Source organism: Oncorhynchus tshawytscha, linkage group LG30 (genome assembly GCF_018296145.1).
Source record: "Oncorhynchus tshawytscha isolate Ot180627B linkage group LG30, Otsh_v2.0, whole genome shotgun sequence".
In the NCBI taxonomy this organism is placed as follows: domain Eukaryota; kingdom Metazoa; phylum Chordata; class Actinopteri; order Salmoniformes; family Salmonidae; genus Oncorhynchus; species Oncorhynchus tshawytscha.
The window spans coordinates 47,290,520-47,309,230 of record NC_056458.1 but is presented as its reverse complement, the minus strand read 5'-3'; the positions used below and the strand labels follow the sequence as shown (position 1 = coordinate 47,309,230).

At 41.8% G+C, this 18,711-nt stretch overlaps 2 protein-coding genes across 3 annotated transcripts; both read left to right on the top strand.

Annotated features, from left to right (window-relative positions):
• The first annotated feature begins 1,856 nt into the window (after positions 1-1,856).
• Positions 1,857-6,696, top strand: txndc15 (thioredoxin domain containing 15). Of its 2 annotated transcripts, none has more exons than XM_024393393.2 (5): positions 1,857-2,047; positions 2,580-3,028; positions 3,397-3,560; positions 4,471-4,601; positions 6,028-6,696. In XM_024393393.2, the coding sequence occupies exons 1-5, from the start codon at positions 1,942-1,944 to the stop codon at positions 6,222-6,224; spliced, it is 1,047 nt and encodes a 348-aa protein (XP_024249161.2). In that variant the 5' UTR covers positions 1,857-1,941; the 3' UTR covers positions 6,225-6,696. The 2 variants fall into 2 exon arrangements, with proteins under 2 accessions (XP_024249161.2, XP_042165591.1); XM_042309657.1 differs by lacking the exon at positions 1,857-2,047 and adding an exon at positions 2,114-2,210.
• A 1,059-nt stretch (positions 6,697-7,755) lies between these two features.
• On the top strand, positions 7,756-18,146 carry LOC112228234 (pterin-4-alpha-carbinolamine dehydratase 2). The gene is made up of 4 exons (XM_042309550.1): positions 7,756-7,920; positions 9,368-9,499; positions 16,899-16,979; positions 18,009-18,146. The coding sequence occupies exons 1-4, from the start codon at positions 7,822-7,824 to the stop codon at positions 18,102-18,104; spliced, it is 408 nt and encodes a 135-aa protein (XP_042165484.1). The 5' UTR covers positions 7,756-7,821; the 3' UTR covers positions 18,105-18,146.
• The last annotated feature ends 565 nt before the right edge of the window (positions 18,147-18,711 follow it).

Genomic DNA, 18,711 nt, shown 5'->3' with positions numbered 1-18,711 from the left:
GTTATCTTTTACTGTTTTCCCCCCGCCACAGTTTCTGCTAGATACCCGTGGATCTGTTGCAATATCTTCTAGCAACTTATTGCAACGACAAACTTCCTTCTCAGAACATTTTATTTCCTTCTCAGAACATTCAAGTATTTATTTCAATGGAATTGCAAGGCCCATGCTACGAACACGTTGTAATCACTATGATAGGAATTTGTATTAATTGTTTTACTATCCCTGCATGATTGTTGAGTGTTGAAAGTTGTGTAATAAACTAATTATAAATATATTTCTTGAATGATAGGCTATCATTAGATGCATTGCAATACAGCCTACATTGGGTGTATGTAATAGATTATGCTTTACAATATGATAATATGATAAAGGATATGACATCCTTTATGATCTAGTTAGGTATAAACATTTCAAAAATATTCAAACAAACAAAGATTTCAAACACAGCCTAGTATTGACAAAATGTCTTCTTCCTCTGTGGTATTGACCAATTCCAAAGCATAGAAATAGAATACTTAGAACATACATCCCCTTTCAAGTCTATGACGGCACAAGTGACTCCCTAAAAACACGGCACTTTGATGAAGCTACAACCGGAAGTGGCTTTTCGTAGCAGGTTAGGAGAGCATTTTCCCTAACCCTTTCCCTAACCTGCTACGTTAATTCTCCGAATGGGTGGACGGGCGGCCATTGTGAGAGTACCTATAGCAAAGCTGGTGGATAAATGCAGATAGTTCACTCATGCCGTTTGCCATTAAAAATGGTCCGTTCCGGTCTACTTAACGGGATGGGTCTCCCATAGACACCAATGCAATAGCAGCTGCGTCTGGTCTACTTAGTTCATTGACTTTCATTGAATCAGAAAAAAACAGCGAGTGGGGTGTCGCTTCCTGTTCTGTCGCTGCCCATACGAGCAAAACACAATGTAAAAGCAAGAAGTATACCCATCAATCTGTGCTGTGATTTTTTTTTAAACAACTCAACTGACATTGCAAAGAATACATTCCGTTGCATAAGCCACATCAGTTAGCATCATTTAAATGAACATTCTACATTACCATGGAAATTATTGCATTACAATACCAGGCAGACATTGTGAATAGACCCATGATTTTAACAGTCAAATTGCCAGGGTTAGAGGTTCCAAGGCCATTCTATTCGTTCTATTTCTATGGTCCGAAGATGGTATGATAATAATGCATCCCTATATACTTCCCGTTATGGTGTCTAGCGCCACTGATGCAACCTCCATTTGAAGTAGTCCATTTTCTTCACGATTAGCTGATCCCCCCGATGACCCAGTTGGACATGACTCTATCAGGTTTGATCAGCAAATGAAGTTGGGAGTCCTACCCAGTTGACTACATTTCATGGTGGAAGCCCTCAATAGCGCTGCCCGTGTTAACACCACAGATAGAACAATGAGGGTTAGTTTTTAAAAGTATTTGCTAATACCACAGCCAATACGGTATTTTGACCACTAGAGGCCTTTATCATTCAATTCAATGAGCATTATTGGCATGGGAAACATGTGTTAACATTGCCAAAGCAAGTGAGGTAGATAATATACAAAAGTGAAATAAACAACATTCTCTGTGAGTCAGAACCATACAGTCATTTGTCAGAACTTGTCTTTGCCTCTGTCATTGGCAATGTTCGAGATTATCAAACCCGTGATGTAACATGGGAAAAGTGTGACTGACTGATCTACAAATCATATTGAGTAATTATTTATGGTGCAAGGTGATTTGCAGATCAGTCAGTCTCGACTCGCCTTTCAAATCGGTTGCAATATCAAACATGCGCAATCTCTATCTATTGACCCGGAAGTTGTTTTTACTGTAGTGCATCGCTTGATATTCCCGACAGCGACTCACAACATTGGTTCCACTTATCATAAATGCACGTAACTTATATATATTGTTGTAGCTAATAGTAATTATGTCCAGAATATCAAGTAGACTCATTTTGACATGTATTGTATGTTTTACGATTTATGTTTCTGATGTTTCTGAAATAAAGAAAGCATCGTCAGTAACAGCTCAAGGTAAGAGAAGGGGACGCCAGCAGTTAGGTAGTGTTAGCTGTTTTTAATGTAGCTAGTTAGCGAGCAAGCTATAACGTTAACTGTTTAGTTTCAACTATAAAGCCAGCAAAGTTGACAGGCTAGCTATCTTACTACATGCTCTTGTGTAAAGGAGTCCAAAATGGTACCTGGTCACATAGCTTTAGCTATTTTTGTTGTTGTTACATCGTTAGGTGCATGTTTACCCCCAGTATCTTGTGCAGGTCAAAATGTTCTAACGTTACCATTTAGCGCTAGTAACGTTAGTTGGTTGTCAGAGAGGAAGAGGCGAAACATATTCCAAAATCTCTGGTCACGTAAGCTGGATCAGTGGTATACATGTGTATGATGGCTCTTATTCGTTCTACCTCGTCTACAGTGATGGTGTATTCATTTGATTAATAGTCTAATTATTAGAACCAACAGGAACACATCTAGTAGGTTGATTTCATAATGTTGTTTCTACAGTTAACTTCTGAAATTATATAATAATATGTACCTGTTGTATTTACAGAGAATGATGAAATACCAGAATTCAAGTTCTCTGAGGACGTGGGCTCTGATATGGAAAATATTCCCAAATTTGTGGGAATGGAGGACCTTGAGTCTCAGCCAAAGAGGCAGTACAAGACTGCAGAGATCGCAGACGCGGTAATGGGAACCGAACTACCTGTCAACCCAGCAGGAATCGAGTCACTGATCCCCAAGAATGTGAAAGACTTTCAGACAGGGTTCTCGCCACTCTGCGACGATGAGGCAAAATGTCCCTCACCTTTGACCCAAGAGGAGTCCAAGAATTCAGAACCCATGGAACCAGTCATATTGGGGATGGTCCACGTAGACGCCATGACAAATGAAGAACAGAACTCCACAGAAACTACAAAGACTTACAAAGTCAACTGTGATAAAAGGAACATAACAGGGGTGGACAACTTCACAGTGCAGGTCCTAAATGCCTCACAGGTAATCAGATGTCTGGGTTTGTTTAACTATATGCATCATGACATGAACTAGTGTGCCTGAAATAGTAGGTCCCACTGCCTTAAATACTCCCTAGACCGGGGTGCCTGAAACAGGGGTTGAAACCCGGTCCCCGGGCGTCTGGAACAGACTCCCGGTCCCCGGGCGTCTGGAACAGACTCCCGGGGTGCAACAGTTTGTGTAGGTTTTTGTTCTAGCCTAGCTTGATTTAACTAATCATGGTGTGGTCGAGACTGGAACAAAGGCCTGGCACACACTGCAGCCATTCAGGATCTGATAGAGACACCCCTGCCATAGACCTCAAAGATAACCTGTTATCTATGTCCAATGGGATCCCCCCCCTCCTACAGGACTTGATGGAGTTCCTGAATGTAAACGGCACAGAATGCTCTCTGGTATTGTTCTTCACTACCTGGTGCCAGTTCTCTGCCAATCTGGCACCTCACTTCAACGCACTGCCCCGTGTCTTCCCCGGCATGCACTTCTTGGCACTGGACGCCTCCCAGCATAGCAGGTAAACTGCCAAAATACTTTACACCGGTGCAGGGCTCTCCAACCCTGTTCCTGGAAAACTAGTCCTGTAGGTTTTCACTCCAACCTTAAACTAGCCCACCTGATTCTAACAATTTAGTTGGCTGATAAACTGAACCAGGTTAGTTACAGCTGTGGTTGGAGTAAAACCCTACAGGAGGGTAGCTCTCCAGGAACAGGGTTGGCGTGAAAACCTACAGGAGGGTAGCTCTCCAGGAACAGGGTTGGCGTGAAAACCTACAGGAGGGTAGCTCTCCAGGAACAGGGTTGGCGTGAAAACCTACAGGAGGGTGGCTCTCCAGGAACAGAGTTGGAGTGAAAACCTACAGGAGGGTGGCTCTCCAGGAACAGAGTTGGAGTGAAAACCTACAGGAGGGTATCTCTCCAGGAACAGAGTTGGAGTGAAAACCTACAGGAGGGCAGCTCTCCAGGAACAGGGTTGGAGTGAAAACCTACAGGAGGGTAGCTCTCCAGGAACAGGGTTGGAGTTAAAACCTACAGGAGGGCAGCTCTCCAGGAACAGGGTTGGAGTTAAAACCTACAGGAGGGCAGCTCTCCAGGAACAGGGTTGGAGTTAAAACCTACAGGAGGGCAGCTCTCCAGGAACAGGGTTGGAGTTAAAACCTACAGGAGGGCAGCTCTCCAGGAACAGGGTTGGAGTTAAAACCTACAGGAGGGCAGCTCTCCAGGAACAGGGTTGGAGTTAACCTACAGTAGGGCAGCTCTCCAGGAACAGGGTTGGAGTGAAAACCTACAGGAGGGCAGCTCTGCACCAGTGTATCAATATGTCCTCATTTGTATCCAACACAATGAGAAAGGCCACTTTTAGTTTTCTGTCGGTGTGTTGAGCGTAACAATATCACGTTTTCTTTTTGTAACGTGTTTCTCTCCAGTCTCTCCACAAGGTTTGGAACTGTAGCAGTTCCCAACATCCTCCTGTTTCAAGGTGTGAAACCAATGGCCAGATTCAACCAGACTGACAGAACCCTGGAGACGCTGGTGTCTTTCATAGCTAATCAGACAGGTATGTAAACAAAGGCAACGAGGCATCAGTCCCCTATCATTTAGTATTGGATGTATACTATTTCAAAATGAAAGACGGTGTAGGATTAGACCTATATAGCAGGTGTTGTCAGAGGGAAGGCCCAAAAAATTGTCAAAGACTCCAGTCACCCAAGTCATAGACTGTTCTCTCTGCTTCCGCACGACAAGCAGTACCGGAGCGCCAAGTCTAGGTCCAAAAGTCTCATTAACAGCTTTTACCCCCAAGCCATAAGACTGAAACAATTAATCAAATGGCCACCCGGACTATTCATATTTAACCCCCCTTTGTTTTTACACTGCTGCTACTCACTGTTTATTGTCTATGCTTAGTCACTTCACCCCTACATGTACAAATTACCTTAACTAACCTGTACCCACGAACATTGACTCGGTACCAGTACCCGCTGTATATGGCCTCGTTGTTGTTTTGTAATCTTAATGTTTTTTTTATTTTATTTTTTACTTTAGTTTATTTAGCAAATATTTTCTTAACTCAGTATTTCTTGAACTACATTGTTGGTTAATGGCTTGTAAGTTAGCATTTCACGGTAAGGTTGTATTCGGCGGATGTGACATACAATTTGATTTGGTGTTGTAAGCCTTAAAGCCCCCATGCGGTCTTTATATATATATATATATTTTTTTTTTTTTAAATCATTGCTTATGAATCATTGTTTTATTTAATGAAAATAACTCAAATAAATTTGATCATTTTATTTTAATCAGCCAACTTTGGCCCTTGAAATTCTCAGTCTGATTGTGTGGGCGTTAGTAAACACATTTTAAGATATTTACAGCCCTGATCGGCTGATAGGATGGTCTAGAGCCCACCCCTTACCCAGATGAACAGTCATTGGTCTATTATAATCAACCACATTGTGACATCATGATGTGGGCCATAAGTTCCATCCCACCCGAACAGGGTAGCCTAGTGGTTAGAGCGTTGGACTAGTAACCGCAAGGTTGCAAGTTCAAATCCCCGAGCTGACAAGGTACAGATCTGTCGTTCTGCCCCTGAACAGGCAGTTAACCCACTGTTCCTAGGCCGTCATTGAAAATAAGAATTTGTTCTTAACTGACTTGCCTAGTTAAATAAAGGTAAAAAAATCAAATAAAAAAAACAGTCTGAAATTCCAGGCATTTTCAAACAGCTCTTACACAAAAAGAAAATTATCATAATTTTCGAGTGCTATTTCGACCTCATAAATCAAATCAGTTTGGAAATATCATTTAAAAAAAAACATGTAAATCTAGTTTAACTGCACTGCCCATCTGATGCATTTCCCCCTGCCTGACAGAATGTAAACTTGGGGACTCATCTGCTTGTTCTCATCAATGTATCTCCAATATTTGAAAGACAGGTCATTGGTATTCATTAAAAGTGTTTTTAAATCTGTCTCTTAAAGGTTTCGAAGTGAGCCCAGATCAGAATGTAACAGAGGAGGATTTATCTGGACCTCTTCCCAATGTCCCAGTGAAGAGTATTGATTGGCTGCTGGTGTTCTCCATCTTGTTCATCTCCGGCTTTACCACCTATGCCATCCTACGGACTGACAGCATCCGCTGGCTCATCCCAGGCCAAGAGCATGAGCACCAGGACTAATATTTACAACCCAGAGACTGTAAGCCCTGTGAATAAAAGTTCCTCTCAACGTGAGAGTTGTTGGGCATAAAGTGTGGTAAACCTGGACATGTATTCAGAAATTGTCACAGATAAGGAGCGCTGATCTAGAATCAGGTTTTTGCTTCAGCACATAATTAATAAGATTGGAACGACCTGATCCTAGATCAGCACTCATACACTTGAGACCCTTTACGAATACGGACCCAGATTTTGGAGACGGCCCAAGACACAGCGTCAGCTCAGTCCTGATGGTTGTCGGTGTTAACTGCTGGCTTCGCTGTAACATAGCTACTGTGATATAGATATACATAATTGTTTGCTGAATGAATTACCCCTTGGATGTTTGAACACACATGTTCAATGAGTCAGCGTGACATGCTGGTTATTTGCAACTGTTTTGATGGTGATGTGATTAAAAGTGTCAAATTAAACACGTTTTAAATGCAGGGTTTAACCTAGCTCATGACTCTTCATTTACATTACACATAAGAGTCATTGGACTTAGGTGTGTTATGTTAAGAGCCCCAATTCATACCATCAGTCACCTAATCACCCCCAGTTTACAATTGGCTCATTCGTCACTCTCCTCCCTTGTAACTATTACACAGGTAGTTTCTGTAAATGAGAATGTGTTCTACGTCAATTTACCCGGTAAAATAAGGGTCAAATTAAATGAGAGCCCAGGTGCTCGGTCTGAACACGCAGCGCTTGTTTTAAGGGTTTGGAAGCATAAGGACCATATATTTTATGTCCGAGACAAAAAAAAAAACCTAAAGGTTAAATTGATACAAACGTTTTTTATAGGATTAGTGTTCCCATATATCCATAATACAGCGCGTTTCCGGAAGACACCTGTGCTAATTAGCTGTCTAGCATGCTGCTAACACCTGTGTGTAACGGAAGGCCGCCAGAAACGTGTTGTCACTGAAAAATGTTGGCTGCAACTATGATAAAGCCTGTTAAAACTATACACAGTAGCTGTATATTTAGCATTTATGAAATGATTTTGATGTTTCTAGAACCGTATCGCAATTGAGAATCGATTCTGAGTATTTTGCTGTTTTGGCTGCAAAAACCAGTCTTCCTCTGAAAATAACATATAAGGTCCTTGGACGTTAAGGAGTAACGGTAGGCTCCTTAAGAGTACTTCTTGATATCCTGCCTACATTATGACTTGAAATAACCTGCAATTTGAAAAGGACTTGGACAATAGAGTTTTTATTTATTAATTTATTATTTAAATCAGGCAACCTCACAGGCAGCCTCCGTTTTAAATGGTCGCTACTAGTTACCCCAGCCACAAAGTCACAAACCCCGCCCAATTAAAAAAAATATATATATATGTCTTCTTGATGTGATTTTAAACTTTACCCTAATCTCAACCACACTGCTAACCGTATGCCTAACCACAACCTTAAATTAAGAACAAAAAGCTACGTTTTAATTGTATAATTATTGACGATATAGCCCTTTTCGACTTTGTGGCTGTGCTATCTAGTGGAACATTTTTTAAATGCTAGGTTGACTATTTGTGAGCGGGGACAGGGCATGAGGATAGATCTGTTGACCAACTGTTATGCATGGGTTAATGTTTACTCTCAGGGCTAGCAGTGTATGGCCGTGTGCATATCAGAGACTGGGCAACGTACTACTGCCCAGATATATATCCAAAATGGTAAGTGCTGCTGGCTGGGTCGATAACATTATTAATACTCATTTAGTAGTCGTTGAGAACATTGCAGCAAATAGCATCGTTAGATTTGCAACGTGACAGCTGCAACTGTCCCAATACGATTTAAATGAGAACCGCGATAGCGTTTTATGTGTCATTGTGCAACCGTTTCAAAAAATGTACAACAATATATCTTTATCGTGGAAGAGCTTGACTATCACTATGTTTCCACAATGTAACACTTTCACCTTTGTTGCAAAATACTGTACGTCATGAAGGGGGAGTGGCTAAAGGGCACGTCATACTTTATTTTCTCCAGCAGGTGGTGTAGTGACATTGCTGATTTACATTTATGGGTCTTTCTCGTGCAACCTGTTGCACTGCTAATAGTAGTAGCTATGTTCCCCATAATGTCATTGAATATACACTGGGTGGTACAAACTACTCAAAGATTAGGGAATGTACAGGGAAAAACGGTTATAACCATATACCTCTCAGCTGGTCGATGGCAGACGTATTAAACCAACCATTATCTGATCATTTTCACCAGTGGTGGAAAAAATACCTTACTATCATACTTGAGTAAAAGTAAAGATGCCTTAATAGAAAATGACTCAAGTAAAAGTCACACAGTAAAATTCTACTTGAGTAAAATTATAAAAGTATTTGGTTTAAAATATACTTCAGTATCAAAAGTAAAAGTATAAATCATTTCAAATTCCTTATATTAAGCAAACCAGATGGCATAATTTTCTTGTTTATTTAAATTTTTTGACAGAAAGCCATGGGTACACTCCAACATTCAGACATAATTTACAAACAAAGCATGTGTGTTTAGTGAGTCCTCCAGATCAGAGGCAGTAGGGATGACCAGGGATGTTCTGTTGATTAGTGTGTGAATTGGACAATTGTCCTGTCCTGCAAAGAATTCAAAATGTAAGGAGTACTTTTGGGTGTCAAGGAAAATGTATGGAGTAAAAAGTACAACATTTTCTTAAGGAATGTAGTAAAGTAAAAGTAAGTCAAAAATATAAATAGTAAAGTACATATACCCCAAAAAACTACTTAAGTAGTTTAAAGTATTTTTTACTTAAGTACTTTACACCACTGATTTTCACCTAATAAAATCGGTCAGACCAGGGTTCAGGGGTGAACTTCGTAACAGAATGCTCATATACATTTTTAAATTTAATTTAAATGGAACCTTAATTTAACTAGGCAAGTCAGTTAAGAACAAATTCTTATTTACAGTGACAGCCTACTGGAGACCCCCACTGGCCATATAGAATGTATTGTGTTGAACTGATCTGTCCGTTCGTTACATTTCCATATGCAATATTGTGGAACATTTTAACTTCACTGAATGCACCCGAGAGGTCACTTAAAGGGATGTCGTTTTACACATGATTATATATACAGCCATTGTGTTTTCTCTCTGATGTCCCTTCAGTCTGGAGACCCCAACTGGTTGCCCCCAGCTGACAGAGAACAGCTGCTAATGGAGCTGAAGGCTACTGGCTGGGTAGAGGTGGAGGAGCGGGATGCCATCTACAAAGAGCTCCACTTCAAAACCTTTAATCAGGTGTGAACTCTGACCTCTAACCCCCCCCATATCCACACCCTCATCCTCTTAACAATAAAGTTAACACCATCAACCTAATTCTGACCCCCAAGCCCAGTTTTAGGTCAGTATGTTAGAAACCCCACTGCTGTACGGAACAGGGTTAATGTTATTACAACTATGTCAGCTTACGCCCCCCCCCCCTAATCCATTGCAGTGAATGTCCCATGTCCCTTTGCAGTGAATGTCCCATTGCAGTGAATGTCCCATTGCAGTGAATGTCCCATTGCAGTGAATGTCCCATTGCAGTGAATGTCCCATTGCATGTAGCAGGATGTAAACCTTTTTGTTTTGTTCTGTTATTATTTCCATGATCCACTGTTATTGTAACAATGTTAAATATATATATATATATATATGGCCCTGCGTTTCCGTAGGGAAGGGTGTACTGGCAGCTACCCTTACAGCCAATGGAATAGCACCGTCTCCACGTGTTACTGCAGGTGACACCCGCTGCTACACCTATGAGTCTATTCCCCCTGCCAGTAGAAGTTAATAAAAGTCATGGTTACGCCTTCCATGGCATTTGTAGTAGAGGAGCTCTGTAGAGACAGTTGGAGTGCGATATCCCGCTTAGTTTGGTACAGGGTGTGTGTGTGTGTGTGTGTGTGTGTGTGTGTGTGTATAGATATATGTATGTGTGTGTGTGTGTGTCTCTCCCTCCACTAAAGGTAGTGACTTCCTAGTCCTGTTATACTGCTCTTTTGGGGGCGGTGGACTTCAGACTTGTTACCGGAGGATCAGGAGAAAGACAGCTGGAATAGTTACTATCGGAAACAGACAAATTCATGTGTATTTTGTAGCTGATTGGTTGCAGGTGCAGTGAGGGAGGGACAGGTTTTTGGGATCAGTCCTGTCTGGAGTGTGTAATCCCTTAGAGAATTATTATTATTTTATATATATATATAGTTTTTATTTTTTTTATTTTAAATGTAACCTTTTATTTAAATAGGCAAGTCAGTTAAGAACAAATTCTTATTTACAAATGACGGCCTACAGGTGTGTGAGGTACTTTTTGTGTAATGACGCTCTCCTGTTTCCAACCTCATACTAGATAAGTAGCCTCTGTTCTTTAGGTTTTTTTTTTTTTTTTTTTACACCTTTGCTTGTGAGTCAACATTTTCTCAATGAGTAAGGAGTGAATTTAAAAAATATTTTGAACAGTGCAGATGCATGTATCTCAATCAGCAGAGTGACCTTAAAAATCCATCTGCTCCCTTCAAACCAAGGACCAAGACAAGAAAATGGAAATGTGAAGTTGTGTTTTTCACAAGGTCCATGTTTTATCTTTTTTTGTTGTTGTTGTTGTAAATTTGTCTCTTTTTGCTCTTCCAGATGTAAAGTGAAGCATCTCAAGGCCACTTAGCGGACGTTGATCCAGTGGTTAGCTGTTTTAGCCCCTAACATATTCTGTTTTTACACTCTGCTGCTTTTGAAGTCCCAGGCTGGGCTCTGACCCCCCTCCATCTCCCTCTCTGGCTCTAAAGCCTCTCCTCTTACCCCCACATGCCACAACACATTAACATGAGGAAGACCAGAGGGGCATTTGGCAGCAATTGAGATTTTGATCAGAATTATTTCTTTCACAAACAATCAAATTGGTTAAAATGTTTCATCTGCTTCGGAAACCACGAACAATCCCGCTTTGCAACATTCCCTCCCTCCCTCCCTGTTCCTTGTTTGTGCCTCATGGTGAATGGGGACGAGCTTCAGTTGCTCCAATTTGACATCTCGTCCATTTTTTTCCCTCCCTTGTTCTCCCTCTTTTCTCTTTATATATTTTCACAATTTGTGTTGTTCGTTTTTTTTTCTATGGCTGTTCTTTAGGGCCTTTTACCGGAGGGGGATGAAGAGTGACTTGCTGGCTGATTTCCATTTGCCACTTATCTCCAAGTGATGGGCTTGACGAAATCAGATCCCCATGAGTTTTTAATGAGTCACACATCCCTTTTCCATAAAGGGATCCCTTCAACACTTGTCCTCTGGGGGGAGCTAGTATTTTACCCATCAATTCATGTGTAAAACGGAGAGGATGGACAGTGGAGAACAGTGAAGGCTGTGTGCCACTCACAGTTGCCAATCAGGAATAAACAAGACAGTGGGGTTTTAGTTAACATGTTTATTAACTTTGATTACAGCAGCAAGTGGAAGTCTTGTCATAAATAATGCTGTAACAAAAACCAGTAGTAATTTATCTACAGAGAGTGGGGTACAGCACATTCTTATTTGTAATAGTCAGAGAAGTAAATGTGAGTTATTTTTCTTGTCAAGCCGGAGAAAAATCTAATCCCTTTGAACGTTGAAATCCCTTTTCTGAAGCAGTGCTTGTTGACTGGCATCCAAACGGTCTCATGTGGAAATGTCTCTTGTTATATTTCGATGCTCATATAATTATTTATACAGTATGTGCATTTTTTAAATTGTATAGCTGTAGTCATTAATATTTAGAAATCTAAACTCCTTGATTTGATTTAAAAAAGAATAATAATAATTTAACAGTCATCTGTTTCTCATTGAGGAGTGGGAAGCAGATGGATACAAATGACAGTATTTTAATGTCTGAATTTAAGAGGCAACATAGGCAGTAGCTATATCGTTTTGTTCCATGACCTGTGACCTGGAGTTAAATCAATGACACATTCCATCAACCTCTTAACATTCTTTCATCCACCAAGGAGAAAAGTCTAAGCTTTTATCTCCGAGCCTTGATAAAAGTCCAAGCTTACATCCCAAATGGCACCCTATTCCCTATTTAGTGCACTACTATAGCACCATATTCCCTATTTAGTGCACTACTATAGCACCATACTCCCTATTTAGTGCACTACTTTTTCCCAGAGCTCCGGGTGGGAATCAGGTGCCATATGGGACATGACCCCAGAATCTCTATAAAAGCTGTAACCACGCATTAAAGCCAAATGGATGTTATTTTCAAACTTACAAGGTGGCTGGTGATGATTCTCTCTTCAGAAGGAGCTGGTGCCAAACCGCTAAGGAATGAGAAATCTTCTCTCTTTATTTTCAGCCAATGAGACAAAGTTCAAAGTTCAAACTTTTTTTTTTGTGTGTGTGTTTGTCAACAAGGCGATGCCATTGGTAAAGGTTTAAATCACTGGCATGTCTAGACGCTTCTATGTAATATCAGGGAGGCCCGGCCGCCTGGTTGTCCTGTAGGGTTGTCTCCATAGAGATACAGCTATCTTTCTCTGGCCTGGCTGGTCTAGCGGTAATGCCACAGCCTCCGCCTGCGGCACACGCGTCTACAGTGTTGGCGTAGGTTCAAATCCGGGCCTACTGCCCATTGACACAACCTCGCTGTCTTACCCCACAGCCAGCCTCTTATCTGTTCAATAAAACCAGAAAATACCTTTAAAAATAGTTTGTTTGTATCTGTGGTTGTCCTGGGTCACAGACATGAGCTGTTAGTGGAAGACATTTGCATTTCAGCTCCAGCAGATATTATCTGTCTGACTATCTGTACAGCTCCCTCAACATCCCCCAGGTCCACTCTGCACAGCTCCCTCAACATCCCCCAGGTCCACTCTGCACAGCTCCCTCAACATCCCCCAGGTCCACTCTGCACAGCTCCCTCAACATCCCCCAGATCCACTCCGTACGAAGCGGATCCCCTGTTTTTATATTCTGAGAGGTGCTCCCTGCCGCCTCCTCTGCCAAATCTCTCTCAAGCCTCTCCCTCTCATTATTAAGGGCTCTGTTTGTATTGAGTAAGTTTTCGTACAACTAAATCTGCTTAATCTGCTCAGTGGAGTACAGCCCCCCCACCCCCACCCACCCCTGTGTCGTCTCGAAAATGAAATGGCACTTTCCCTGGGAACTGCAGGAATCCTTCCATTGATCTGATATGAGCTGCTCGTGTTGTGAAATGGCCGGAGGGGACCTGCGAGGTGTGACGCCCAAGCGGAGGTGGTTAGATAATCGGCCTATCAGTCTTGGTAAGACAAGCTGGCCATGACGTTTGCTGTCTATTGAGGAGGAGCCAATGACTTGTTAGTTATGGAGCGTCTGTTAACCCTGTAGTAGAAGACAATTACACGACACCTTACATAAATAGGAGTTTACGTTTTTTTTTATGAACATTTGTTCTGTATGATATTTGCTTTTTTGTTTTCATAGGGTGTGCTGCACCTTTTGTCAGAGCTATAGAATTAAGTTTATTTTCATGAAATATTAAAGTTCGATGTTATGAACGTTAATCCCATGGGATTAGTATGGATCATGTGTCCTTTGAAAGTCTTGACAACAACACAGTGTTGATGCACTACTGTACCATCGAGAGAGCCAATGTGAAGCCAATTATGAGGCAATGGAATGTATCTTCCGACCAAGAGGAGGGGAAATGTAAAGGGGTGTGGTCATCAGCACCATCATTCTGTTTGTGACCTCTCTCTCTGTGTCTCTCTCTCTCTCGGTCTCTCTCTCTCTGTGTCTTTCTCTCTCTCTGTGTCTGTCTGTCTATGTGTGTGTGGAGTTATGAACATTTTGAAGCTAGCGTTAGTGTTGATGGTCTTGGAGGGTAATGTAATCACCAGAGAGAGCGAGAGAGAGTAGAGGGGAGGGGGGGGGTGAGTGGCACAATCTGCATGCACTTACTCCTGGCAGAGAATCCAGGCGTCCCTAAGCCTTGGACCGCGAGGCGGTGGAAAACGATCTGTAAATGTCAGGCACATGTGTTTGAAGCTAGAGCTGTGTTTCAGCCCCGGCCGCAACGAGGGAAAAGCTCTCCGACGTCAAATGGTCTCATCCAGTGTTTTATGACAATCACGGCGGTAATAGCCCAAAAATGCCAGTCAAAAAGCGGTGCGTGGGGAACCAGGGCCTACTGGCCCGTCTGTTGGGTGTTTCTGATTATTTGAGATGGGGGTCTGTGCTGTGTCACGTCAAATTAGCAGAAACTGACAGCTCGTCTGTGGGCTGTAGTAGTGTGGCCAACAGGCCGGTGCGTTGTGTGTTCCGACGGTAGGCTTCGTGATAGTTCAACACACGGGTCCAGAGCGGGAGAGTCCTTGACCTCTTGACCTTTTGGTGTCAGTCGGAGCTGAGGGTTGTGCCTTCTCTTGTCCGAGGGGTGTTGGGATGACCTCTGGGTGACCTTGGTTAAACCACACTGGGCCGTGTCTCTATATTCGCCGATGTAGTACAGGAACCCTATCGCTCTGGTGAATTTGGGACGCACCCTTCTTCTACTGCCCTAAGAGAACTCCCTCCTTGCCACAGAACTTACAACATACCTGTACACATATAGGCCCAATTCTATAGCCTACAAAAAGGTCACGTATTTTATATATATTTTAAATATAAATGCAACATGCAACCATTTTTACTGAGTTACTGTTCATATAAGGAAATCAGTCAATTGAAATAAATAAATTAGGCCCTAATCTATGGGTTTCGCTTGAATGGGCAGGGGCGTAGCCATGGGTGGGCCTTTTGAGGGCATAGCCAATCAGAATGAGTTTTTCCCCACAAAAGGGCTTTATTACAGACTGTCCCGCAGGTGAAGAAGCCGGATGTGGAGGTTCTGGGCTGGCGTGGTTAAATGTGCTCTATGGTTGGGAGACTGGTTGGACAGGCTGCCAAATTCTCTAAAACAATGTTGGAGGCAGTTTATGGTAGAGAAATGAACATTCAATTCTCTGGCAACAGCTCTGGTGGACATTCCTGTAGTCAGCATGACAATTGAACGCTCCCTCAAAACATGAGACATCTGTGGCATTGTGTTGTGTGACAAAACTGCATATTTTAGAGCAGCCTTTTATTGTCCCCAGCACAAGGTGCACCTGTGTAATGGTCATGCTTCTTGATATGCTCCACCTGTCAGGTGAATGGATTATCTTGGCAAGGAACAAATGCTCACTAACAGGGATGTAAACAAATTTGTGCACAATTTTAGATAAATGTCCAGAATTTTTTATTTCAGCTCATGAAACACGGGATTATATTTTTGTTCAGTGAATGTCATTGAAAGGAACACTAGATTTAGTTAAGAAATAATGAACATGATCACGGTTGACTGTTACCTACTGTATACTTGTCAGTCACTAGTCTGGGAAAACCCGACCCTAGGCAACACAGTGACTAAGATCTGGTTTCAGTGATGGACTCGTTTGGCATAGAGAATCTACAGTACGTCACTGTCTACGTCGATGAGGGAGAAAACAATTCTAGAGAGTCTCCCAACAAATCATGAGGCAGACATGACAAAAACGTTGCGATTCGAAACCAAACTTTGCAGGACAAAACTTTGCAGTGAAGGTAGTTGATGCAAACACGAGCCATCTGTGAAATGCACTCAGTAAATAATATAAACTCCATCTTGATAGCTACTATTTAGTATTTAATTAAAGCGGATAAGGTGGTGAAGTAGGTAGTGACGTAGTTTCTCTATGCCAAAAGAGTCCGTCATTGAAACCCGACCCTAGTCACTGTTGCCTAGGGTCGGGTTTTGTGACTGACTAGTCAGTCAGTCACAGGGTGCAGATTAGTTCTGGTTAGCACAGGGAGGGAAATGTTTAGACAACACCTGACCTGGCAGCCTATTTAATAATCTCCATTATTGCCAATGAGAGTTGACAAAAAGCAGACTGACTGCAAACCTAAATTGGTGCCAAGGGGTCAAGTTGCAGGAATATGCCAATTACTTAAATTGATCAGGAGATGGTTTCCTTGATAACCAATTTGATCAAGTTCGCCGATCGTGTTACATCATGCCGGGGAGAAAAAGGAGGTCTCCAAATTGGTTACAACACACTAAAGACTAAATGTGACTTCCTCTCTCTCTGATTCTGCTTAGTCGGATGCCTCCCAAATGGCACCCTATTCCCTATATAGTACACTACTTTAGACCAGAGCCCTATTCCCTATATAGTACACTACTTTTGATCAGGGTCCCTAAGAAATAGGGTGTCATTTGAGATACACGTGTCATGTCAGTAGGTGGGTGGAGCTACAGATCTGGCTGCCGAGATGACCTGTAAACAATGGCGTTTCAGTTTATGTAATTAACTGAGGAGGAAGTATTTAGGGGCTTAATTGAGATTGCAGTGGGAAATTGCTCTGAAATGGCTCTGCCTGATTTATTCACAGTGGGAACACAGTGCGGAGCGAGGGATTGCACCCTTCTTTGTAGATTAGAAAAACCATAATCACTCCCTTCATGCATGACTCTGATTGGAGTGCACACATGCCACCAGAAAGATGTAGAGAGAGAGAGTGTGTGTGTGTGTGTGTGTGTGTGTGTGTGTGTGTGTGTGTGTGTGTGTGGGGGGGGTTCTTCCTGAATTTCAGAAAGCATGAGGCCAGCAGCTTACTAACTCTGTTTTCACCTGGTTCCCTCACCTAGGCCTTTGGCTTCATGTCCCGAGTGGCTTTGCAAGCAGAGAAGATGAACCACCATCCAGAGTGGTTCAACGTTTATAACAAGGTATAGTGACACTCTGCTGTTGCCTTATTTTGAAGAGTTGAACTGCTGAATACATATTTTATATTAGCTATGGTTTGATATCCTTCACAAACTGCCATTTGCTAGAGTTGAATTTGCCACGTGAAACAATTGTTAGACTACAGGGAGGGCTTTCTTATGTTTCAGGGGCCATCGTACACAAGTCAAACTGATGAGCAAGGGGGCGAAAGCAGTAGCTTTCAACAGTAATTCAGACATTTTCTTGAGGAAAATCTCTGCTAATAAGTGTATTTTCCCCCTCGTGTAGAAATAAGTCGCAGTTGATATGACAAAAACGGTGCCCCTGAAAATCTCTCGGCATTAAGCTTTAGCCACTGAGTCACTGTGTGGCAGACCAACTGCGCTGAGAAGAATTCAACATTAATCCTCTCTTTATTAAAGTGTCTACAGGTTTTTGGGCCTTCACAATACTTTCCACTGTGCTCTGAAAATAAAAAATAAAAACACATGATATGACTTGGATGCGTAGTCTGATATGGATGTGTAGGTTATTATTTCAACCTTTTATTTAACGAGGCAAGTCGGCTAAGAAAAAATTCTTATTTACAATGACGGCCTGACACCGGCCAAACTCTAACCAGGACGATGCTAAGCCCTATAAGACTCCCGGTCACAGCCCGGGATCGAACCAGTGTCTGTAGTGACGCCTCTAGCACTGTAATGCAGTACCTGTGATATGAATGTGTTGTAATTATGATCTTGTTTAGAGGAACATTTAGTTGTTTTGTTTTCATATGTCATATGAAAACAGGGTAGCCTAGTGGTTAGAGCGTTGGACTAGTAACCGGAAGGTTGCAAGTTCAAACCCCCTGAGCTGACAAGGTACAAATCTGTCGTTCTGCCCCTGAACAAGGCAGTTAACCCACTGTTCCTAGGCCGTCATTGAAAATAAGAATTTGTTCTTAACTGACTTGCCTAGTTAAATAAAGGTAAATTAAAATAAAAAATATTCTTTGTACTTTGTTTTTTTCCACTCTCTCTCGTTTTCAGGTCCAGATAACACTAACTACGCATGACTGTGGAGGATTGTCCAAACGGGATATCAAGATGGCCAAGTTTATTGACAAAGTTACCTTGTCCATGTAGATGTTCCTCCTGTATATTTCAAATAAAACAATGTATTCATTATAATGTGTAGGCCTAATCATTTTTATGAAATGCACATTAATGATGTAATTCTATTTTACAGTTGGAATGAATCATTAAATAGAGCACTGCCCTAGGCCAGGGGTTCTCAAAGTGGGGTCCGAGGACCACTGCAGGTCCCTGGAGGTAGTGCAGGGTGTCTGCTGCCAGCACCAAAAATATTTGTATTGCTTTACATTATTTTTTTTTTTTAAATGAATGTTACTACCAGATTAAATTACTTTTGGCCAAGCAAATCCCTGTAATAAGTTGGTGTGTGTAATACAATGTAATATTGTTAATGTACTGAACCCTAGGCATCATGGGCCTGGGAAGCTGACCGGGATATTGGCATCCACAGTACTCCACCAATTATACAATGTTTGACTCGACTATTCCACTCAAAGTATTATTATAATAATTTTTTTACATAAATGCACTGCAATTTACGATTTAAAAATGCAAAGTGTTCTCTATCTGTCTCATGGATAAATATGTAGAATTGCAGGATATTCACTTTAACCCATTTAAATCCCATCGGTTGTACTTTACTGGCTCTAGATAAGTT

Bases quoted from the DNA above. Each gene is read 5' to 3' on its own strand.
- LOC112228234 (XM_042309550.1), top strand. From the start codon at position 7,822: ATGCATGGGTTAATGTTTACTCTCAGGGCTAGCAGTGTATGGCCGTGT. The intron at 7,921-9,367 runs GTAAGTGCTGCT...ATGTCCCTTCAG, and splicing joins CCAGATATATATCCAAAATG to TCTGGAGACCCCAACTGGTT. The intron at 9,500-16,898 runs GTGTGAACTCTG...TCCCTCACCTAG, and splicing joins ACTTCAAAACCTTTAATCAG to GCCTTTGGCTTCATGTCCCG.
- txndc15 (XM_024393393.2), top strand. From the start codon at position 1,942: ATGTCCAGAATATCAAGTAGACTCATTTTGACATGTATTGTATGTTTT. The intron at 3,561-4,470 runs GTAAACTGCCAA...GTTTCTCTCCAG, and splicing joins GACGCCTCCCAGCATAGCAG to TCTCTCCACAAGGTTTGGAA. The intron at 4,602-6,027 runs GTATGTAAACAA...TGTCTCTTAAAG, and splicing joins TTTCATAGCTAATCAGACAG to GTTTCGAAGTGAGCCCAGAT.